General features: G+C 33.6%; 1 protein-coding gene across 1 annotated transcript; it reads left to right on the top strand.

Moving 5' to 3' along the window:
- The first annotated feature begins 4,856 nt into the window (after positions 1-4,856).
- Positions 4,857-8,748, top strand: LOC110921495 (HVA22-like protein a). The gene is made up of 5 exons (XM_022165823.2): positions 4,857-4,937; positions 5,023-5,049; positions 7,886-8,008; positions 8,093-8,333; positions 8,425-8,748. The coding sequence occupies exons 1-5, from the start codon at positions 4,882-4,884 to the stop codon at positions 8,488-8,490; spliced, it is 513 nt and encodes a 170-aa protein (XP_022021515.1). The 5' UTR covers positions 4,857-4,881; the 3' UTR covers positions 8,491-8,748.
- Positions 8,749-9,947: the final 1,199 nt, after the last annotated feature.

Here is a 9,947-nt window from a genome sequence, read left to right as displayed (position 1 = left end):
GAGAGAAAGAAAGCAAATGACGTTCTCCTGTGAAAATAAATGTAAACCAATGAGAAGAAATTAATATTATTAATCGGAGGAATTAAAACCGCCGCCTGACACAAAAGAAAACTGCCACAAGTCAAATCAACTGTCCTGTCAAATTCAAAATTCAAAAAGCTCAACCGTTTTCAACCCTTCAAGCCTTGAAGCCTTTAAGTAATACAAATACATGTGTAAAAGTCAGAAGTCTTTGAGCTCATTTCCCAAAAACCTCTGACTTGGGGGGCTGATGACGGGGGTAGCCCAAGACTAAATAAAATGACTTAAATACATGAATGCTTAAAAGGTTAAAAGGTTCAAAGGTTGAAAATCCGGGAGCCGAGATAAAGCAACACGTGAACAGTAAGAAGTCACATCCCTAATTACTTCACCAACTCTCTCAGCCGCAAAAGTAACACAGGTCCACATAATACACTCTTTTATCCGCGGGTCAAAAGGATTTAACCCCTAAAAGGGTAAGTCCATCACTGCAAGCATGTTCACTAGTCAACAACTTCCTCTTTGAGCTAAAGCTTTTCCTATAAATGTGACACTTCATTAAGTGTGGAAGACATTCTCGATCAGCTCTGATTCCAGGCGAATCTCTGATCTTTGTTCTTGAGTACTTGCTTCATGCAAGTCACTTTCTTTCACATTCAACACACACATTTCTTTTGCTCCCACATCCGAAACTGAACACATTTCAGTGGAGGACACCGAGCAAACAACAAAATCAAACTAGTGAAACTCTCTCCACGTCTTGCAAACGTGGGGGGACCCCACGACCTGCGTTAGGCAAAGTTGAATCCTTTAACTCTTTTACCTAACCAGCCCAGCTACTATCCTTAGTCTATTATTTATTGCATCAACAGTGGGTGACGGTCATCAAGCCGCTATGTTGTTGGTCTCAGTACTGACGACCACGTCGGTTACTTTCATCACACCGCCTTCTCCTACTATCTTTATTAACTTGTTTATGAACATCAATCTATTCTACCTTTAGTTCTACATTATTTTCTAACTCCAAAACTCAAACCTTCAACCAACTAGACAGAGACATTATTATACACATGTATACCACTAGCCAAAATGCCAATTGATACTACTATTATTAACTAATTCATAGGGATAAAGTATTTAAGTATGCACTAGTTACGCATTTATTCGGTCTAGTGCATATTTGTAAATTTTAAACCTTATAAAACTAAAAATTTTGGGTAGATCAATTTTTCTCGACTTCTTTCGGTGCCTCTTTTTTGGCGACTAATGGGATTCCATTCACCCAAAATTTGCTCCCAATTTTCCAACCTAAATTCACGATACTTGCCTATTTTCAACTTTTTCAGTTCCTTTTTATTTATTTATTGACTTTTTCTCCCCTCCTATTTACCTTTTTCAGATTGATAGAAAGATATATATTTTATAATGTTATATACGAATTTTAAAAATAGAAATGATAATGCTTATGCTTGAGAGCATCACAATACGGTGTCTTTCACTACTTCGTTCCATATTGTCATACTGACATGCAATGAACTTTCTTTGCTTGTCCGGCCATACTGTGGCACTCGTTAGATTTATTGAAGGTCCGTTGTCTCGGACTTTGAATGGACTTCTTGTGTACGTCCTCCCACTCATACACACAGACACATTTAGGAGAGAGTTAGTGTACAAGAGGCTGAAAGTGTGCGAAGTACAGGAGACCACAAAAACCTTTCACATGTCCTTTATAATCATCCATTTAAATAATTTGGCTAGTAAGTATGTAATTGCGCAATGTTACGTAATTACCTAATGATACATAGTCAAGTACTTTACATAATTACGTAATGATACAAATCACGTAACGTTATACTTATTCCAGAGTAAAACACATATTACGTAAGTAAGTACTGGTACATAATTTCGTAACGTTATACAAAAATCACGTAACGTTATAAAAAAAATACATAATAACGTATTTTGTAAAATAAAAAAAAAATAGAAAAAAAACTATAGCAATAACCTAATCAAATTAAAGAAAACAAATTATTCGGTTTTATGATGTAATTAAAAAAATGTTAACATATTACGAGTGTTCAAAAATCATCGGTGGAAATAGGTTTAAAAATCAACAATACTTGATTTTACTAAATTAATCTTTTCCACTTTTTTTAATTTGATTCAATTATTTAGGACCACCTAAACATCAACCATTGAAGTATTTGGTCAATGACCTATATTTTCTCCTACACTAAATACCATTACAATACTTTGTACAACATCCTCTCCCTACATATTTATATAGCTATATATAATATTTTCTAATAGGTCTGTAGATGTTTGTATATTGTTGATAAAATGGAAGGCCTTTTGAGGAAGTTTGTAAACCTGATGTGACGTTAAGGTGATGATTGTAGGGGTTTTCTACATATTCTGGATGCTCTTATGAGTAGGGATAAGATTGGTACTAGTATCATAACCACCAAGTTCCCTACCATATATTACAATACCTAAATTTAGCTAAAACCAAAATATAGAATATTGAACCCTATATGTTCAATCGGTACTTGATATGATATGGTAGCTTTAAAAGTACCGAACAGAAACCACAATGCACAGTACCAATGCTGAATTGTATATGATTCCCATATGTTTTCGATCTCTGCTATTAATACTTAGACTAAAGGGTATGGTTCGGCTCATCCCCACGGGGGTGAACCTCCACGTAGGCGTCACGTAGGCGGCTCGTGAGGGATGAGCCAAATGAAGGATGGAGGGGGATGGAGGATGGGGCCCCACCTCATTATTTTATGGTTTAATTTAATAACCAAGTTAACAAAAACTTTATAAAATTTAAAAAACACAACATAAAACAACATAAATAATTTCATTTCATAACATAAAAAAAATTACATTTCCTAAAAAAAAAAGAAACCAAAAATAAAAATAAAAAAAATTACGTTTCCTAAAAAAAATACCGAAAATAAAAATTAAAAAAAAACCTACGACGTCCATTTTTTTTCACCTCTTCCTTCATCCTCCGATAAACCTCGCGTTCATCCTCCGGAACCGAGTCGAGATCCAACCGTATAATCCTAAAATCTTCCGCTCGAGCATAGTCGGACGACACGGTTTTCTTGTGAGTATACTTTTCGGCCGCGAACTCTTTGAACGAACGGAATTCGTTTATCAAGTCGTCCATTTTTGACGATGCCTTCTCGCCCCTACCTCCACTCGAGCCGCCACCTCCACTCGAGCCGGCCACTTTTCGCTTTCCGGCCGCTTCTTTTTTTGCTTTGTCCCTCCCAGGGGGACGTTCCGACTCGTGAACGGGCAACACATCCTCGTCATCTTCCGGGTCGTCGTTTATGTCGATTTGACATCGAGCGGTGGAGCCTCCCGCACTATAACTTCCGGACTCGGAAGTTTTAGTGCGTTTGGCCGTTGCGACCTCATTTGGAACCGGCTTCCATTTTTGTTCTTTCCTTACAACGTTCCATGCTCGGAAGTGCGGGAAAGGCGTTGGATTTTGAGAGTCCCACTTGGCGATAGCAAGGTTAAGAATGTCCTCGTCGTTACTCCCGCTTGGAGGAGAAAGGTAAATTTGGTTATAAATTTGGTTAAAAGCGTTGACGACCTTGATCATTTTTCGCCACTTGCCCGAGACGGATTCGACATCACGAGCCGGACCATGCTCCATAATCGCGTTAAATCTATCCGTTGTCTTCTTCCAAAAACTACTACCCGATTGGTTGTTTCCTAAATTTTAAAAAATAGTGCATTAGTAAAAAAAAATTAAATTTCCTAAAAAAAAAGAAACCGAAAATAAAAATAAAAAAAATTATACCGACTATCGGGCAAGTAGAGGCCTTAACATACGCCGTAGCTAGCGCCTCCTCTTCTACTTTCGTCCAAGGTCTCCCCTTTGCTCTCAGTTTTGGCGCGGTTTCGGGTTCAACCTTCTTTCCCTTCCCCTTGTTTTTTTTGCGCGTGAGCTCTTGCGGTGGTGATTCGGGGACGACCTCTTCATCATCATCTTCAAGTTGAACCGGGGGTTGCGATTGCGATTGGAGTTGTTCAAACGTGTTGCGTTGCATGATTTGTTGGAGCGCTTGATATTGTTGAACTTGTTGAAGTTGAGACATTTGAGAGAAGGCGTTGGGTGTTTGTTGGAAACCCGAAAACGGAAATTGCGAAGCCCCCCACGAAGGATCCATAGTCGGAGTGTAAGCGGGACTCGAAAAAAAATTAGGTTGGTTCGGATTGGGATTATTCGGGTTGGGGTTGTTTGGGTTGGGGTTGTTTGAGTTGAATGGATTCATGATTGGGAGAGAATGGTATAAAAATTATAGAGTGTTTTTATAAAAAAGGAAGAGAATTGGAGAAGAATGGGAGTAGAATGAGAGAGAATGGTATAAAAATGGATTAAATTGTGGTATTTATTTAAAATGAAAATGATTTTTTTTTATTAAATCTGCCGTTGAATAACGGCTATTTTTTGAAAGCATGGAGCGGCAACCCCGGCTGTGGGGTGCCGGGTTAGACCAGCCGAGCCCCAGGGGGCGGTGTGGGGTCCGGCGCCGGGCCTAGCCGGGCATCAGCCGGCTCCCATACCTTCCGGTCTTAGTTAAAGGCAATTTTTTTTTATTCACGTAATTATTTAAAGATACGAAAATACAGTTATCCGAAAAGATAGATAGTCAAAAGAGATGAAATCATGTCACCTTGAAAACCCTTTTCAAAAGTATAATAATTACATTACAAATAATAATAATAATAAAATACATGTATAACAATTTACACGTCATGCATGAACCATTTTACCCATGGTTTCACACTATAAAACCCCATTCATTAATTTCTTGAAACATATTAGAGATGGGCTCCCAAAATTTTTTCTCTGTGGTGGCCAAGAACATTGATGTCCTTGCTGGGTAATATATCATCCTTACATTCTAAATTCTAATCGAGCTCGTTTTGGGCATGTTTTGATATCTTATTGTTTGTTTGATCCAACAGGCCTGTGATTGCTCTTGTTTATCCACTGTAAGTAGTTTTTTTGGTTCTTTATATTGTGTCTGAACTGTTCTTAGCTATGCATATATATAGTTAAATTCTATAGTTTTTTTTAGTTTGATCATAACTTCTGTTAACACTAATGCAGGAGGGTGTTGTGTTAATTTGAACAACATATCTTATGACATGGTTAACTAAGGGGAGGGGGGTGGTCACTAGTGATAGAATTCTATCACTCACAAGCACCAATTAAGTTTCGCCATGTCATCAGCCATTTTTCATCACTCACAACATTTTTTAGTAGGGGTGGTCATCACTCACCATCACACCCAACAATTTCCCCCCAACCAACAATTACACTCAAAAAAAAAAAAAAAAAAAAAACCATCACGCGTGAAGAAAATAACGAAAATGGATTTCGTTGAAAATATAACGCGTTAATATTTATAGCGGCGGTGGCCCATCACTCGTTATAAATCATTCCGTTATTATATTACGGAACCACCCCGGCAGTCCTAATCCATACAAATGACTTGAACACTAAACATTGGTCATAAAAAAACTTAGGGTTTTTCATATATTGATCAATCATTATATTTACTTCTTTGAATATAAAGCGTTAACCAAATTACATGATAATGAGATAATGATAAAACCTCGTAATTATCCTAATATTCAAACTAGTAAATAGTGATTAACAAACAAAGATACAGATAAATAATCTAAATCTAATCTAGTGGAGAGTTCAAATGAGAAGAATTTTTTTGTAAGAAGAAAAAAGAACAAATTTCAACCAATAATAATGCTTTTTTTTACTTCATTTAATATAAGTATTTAATGTTACTATAAGGGTGCATTGGTAAATCTACATAGGTCATTAATTTATAGTCTTCCTTTTTAATAGCTAATACATTAAATTTTTTGTAACTTATCTTCAAAATATATATTTTTTTCAAAAAAATTAAATAAAATAATTTAAAGTGTAGGATAAATAAGAAGTTGTGTAGGATAAATTACGAGTTGTGTAAGATAAATTTCAACGTGTAGGATGAATTTTGAAATATGTAGGACAACTTTTTGATGTGTGTAGGCAAAAAAAGTTAATGTGGAGGATAATAGTCTTTATGACTAATTAATTAGTCAAAAATGATAATAAATGAGATAAGTGAAAAAGTATTTAATATTTTACAAAATTACCCTTTGTTCTTTTTCTTCTCAATTAAATTTTCTTCTCAAATGAACCTTCCCCATCTAATCTAATCTAAATCTAAATCTAATCTAATCTAAATCTAATCTAAACTATATAATAAAAAAAACCAATGAAAGGACACATGTCACTCATTGAAGCCATCTATTTTTATACATAATTAATATCAATTAAAAAATAATTATAAAATTAAATTTAATATAAATTTAAACAATTTGTATAGAAGATAATATAATATTTATAACTTTGCTGTAGTTTCTTTCTTACCCCAAAACGTGCGTTTTCATATGGTTAACACATCACATATGGTTAACACATCACATACCGCTTGGACTAATCGGATACGTCAAAACGTGCGTTTTCATATGGTTAACACATCGCATACCGCTTGGACTAATCGTTTCGATATAAATTAATATAATATAATGATTTATTTATTTTATTAAACTAAAGTAGTTAAGGATAGAACCTATTTCAAAAATGTTTATAAGGGGTAAACGAAAATATTAATCAATGTTTATGGTTCTATAGCTTGGACTAATCGTTTCGATATAAATTAATATAATATAATGATTTATTTATTTTATTAAACTAAAGTAGTTAAGGATATAACCTATTTCAAAAATGTTTATAAGGGGTAAACGAAAATATTAATCAATGTTTATGGTTCTATACTTTTATTTTCGTGTTCAATTCTCAAACTCAAATGCGGTAATCACTATGTTTATGTGACATTTATAAGAACCATAACCGCAATCACTCCAACCATCGTATATCGAGTATATCCGTTAGTTTTTTTTAATATTACTACACAAAATTACATTTATGCACTCGTGTAATACACGAGGTTTTTAAAAAATATAACTTTTTTATTATGTAGTATATAAAATTTGATTTATTCAATCCATATAATACATAAGGTTTATAAAGATATAACTTTTTTTTTGTTTGGTATATAAAATTACATGTGCTCAACCCGTATAACACATGAGGTTCTTAAAAATGTAAAATTTTTCATTATTTAATATATAAAATTAAATTTACTTAACCCATACAATACATGGGGTTCTCAAAGATATAACTTTTTTTATTATTTTATATATAAAATTATATTTATTTAACCCGTGTAATACACGGGGTTCTAACCTAGTAAATCTAATAATAACAACCATATATAATGGATAACATAGCCGGCTCAATTATTTTGGAGGTACTAGACGAAAAGAAAAATTAGGGCCCTTTTTAACTTGTCATTATTGCTTTTTAAAATAAAACAATCAGAATTTTAAGACACAAAATTCAATCTCTATGTTCCTTGTGAACATAATTGACCCCATGATTTTCTTCTAATTGATAAGTTATTTATCTTTTATCATAAACGTTGATGTACTAAAGCCTTGCCTTTCAAGATGACAATATTTCTTCAATATTAAATCTTATTAAGTGAGTGGGTTGGATAACTTAATCTTCTATTTTGGCAAACAAAATCGCAATATAGAGTTATATAAAAAAACTTTTATTAGAATTTGTAGGCTCCAAGTCTTGTGAAGGCCCTAGATAATGGCCTAGTTTCATTAAACTATGGGTCCAGTCCCTCATAGATAATAAACTCGGCCACTAACTGTATATTTAATCGATGGGTTGTTTTTGTTTTACCAGATATGCTTCAATCAAGGCTATAGAGACCAGGTCTCAAGCAGACGACCAACAATGGCTCACTTATTGGGTTCTCTACTCGTTGATCACTCTTTTTGAGCTTACATTTTCAAAGCTTCTTGAATGGTAAATAAACCTTTTTTTTTCTCTTCACTTTGGCATGCATATAATGTGTCAATCTTTTGAGTATATTGTCCATGATTTAATCAGGTTCCCAATCTGGCCATATGCTAAGTTGTTTGCTACATGTTGGTTAGTACTACCGTATTTTAATGGAGCTGCTTACGTTTATAAGCATTTCATCAGACCATTTTATAAAAATCCGCAAGTTCAAATATGGTGTTTTCCGCGAAGGAAGAGTATTTTTAGTAAACAAGATGATATATTAACCGCTGCAGAAAAATACATCGCTGAAAATGGACCGGAAGAGTTTGAAAGGCTTATAAGTAGGGTGAGTTAGTTTACTATTCCACTGACTAGGATCATGTTTTAATGTAGAATTTATGCATGGAGTGTAACAAGGGTTTGTGTTTAATTTGTAGGCTGATAGAGAAGCAAGATCAAGAAGAGGAGGTTACACAACTTTTGATGATAATTATGGATACTAAACTTACATCTAGTAAGGAAGCCTCTTATATATTTGCGAAGTTGAGTGTTGTACCTTGTAAGGTTATTGCAAATAAAGACTGTTGTTGTTTGGTGTTATCACACTTGAAGGTGAAACTATATCGTCGAAGTTAAACAGATATAGCTAGGTTAACAATGTATTAATCATCTTAGATAAATGGCAAGAAGAAACGAAGTCCTAAGTCAATTTACAAAAGACATTTCAAAATGATTTAAAGCCAATTTCTGTTATGTGTATAGATTGTGATAGCAATTGACAAAGTTTAAAGTGCAATGTGTAAAGAAAAGTCAATGCACATATGATGTAGACAAAATTCGATACAAAAACTACTCTTGACAACAATTATCAAAACATTACGTAAAGTTAAAGGACCATAACATTGCGGATCTAGTTACTAACTCTTTACACAAAGAATTAGTTAACAAGTCATTAAGAGAAATAAGGAATAAAGCTCTTAAGTGAATAAGTTTGTATTTTTCTTAACAATAAACACACATGTATATCCATTAAATCTACTCAAAGAATCCGCATATTGCTTACTTTGTGAGGTTTGAACGCACACTACTTTGAGGGGGAATATGCATGTATAAAGAAAATCTAACTTAAGTGGTAATCTATGTGTATAAACAAAGGGTTGTCACTATGGCGGAAGTTAATAAACTTCCTAGTTCATTCCAATAATAATGAATGAGAAGTTGACAACAATACGAGGACAATTATCAATATTCACTACATAAAGTTGAAGGATAACATTGTAGATCTACTTACTAGCTCTTTACACAAAGAATTAGTTAACAAGAACTAAGAGAAATAAGAATAAAGCTCTTGAATGAATAAGTTTGTATTTTTTAACAACAAACATACATGTACACCCATAAAATCTACTCTAAGAATCCATATATTGCTCACTTCGTGAGGCTTGAAAGTACACCACTTTGACGAGGAATATGTTTATATGAAGGAAATATAACTCAAGTGGCAATCTATATGTATAAACAAAGGGTTGTTAGTATGGTGGGATTTAATAAACTTCCTAGTTCATTCCTATAATAACGAATGAGAAATTGACATTGATACGAGGTTAATATACAACTTTGAAAGGATCTGAGCATGTCAAGAAGAGGCAACATTCCAATCTCCACCTAAGAATAGTGCATAATCCTTTTTTTTTGTTTGATTGACCATGGCATGATCTCATCTTCATTATTGCTGCTTCTTGACGCTTGTGGTATGTCTTCTATATTACCAACTAGGTTAGAATCCCGTGTAATACACGGGTTGAATAAATGTAATTTTATAAACCAAATAATAAAAAATATATCTTTAAAAACCTTGTTTATTACACAGGTTGAATAAATGTAATTTTATATACCAAATAATAAAACAATATATCTTTAAAAATCTTGTTTATTACATATGTTAAATAAATGTAATTTT

This window comes from Helianthus annuus, chromosome 17, assembly GCF_002127325.2.
Source record: "Helianthus annuus cultivar XRQ/B chromosome 17, HanXRQr2.0-SUNRISE, whole genome shotgun sequence".
In the NCBI taxonomy this organism is placed as follows: Eukaryota; Viridiplantae; Streptophyta; class Magnoliopsida; order Asterales; family Asteraceae; genus Helianthus; species Helianthus annuus.
The sequence above is the reverse complement of the archived record's forward strand: the minus strand, read 5'-3'. Positions and strand labels throughout refer to the sequence as shown.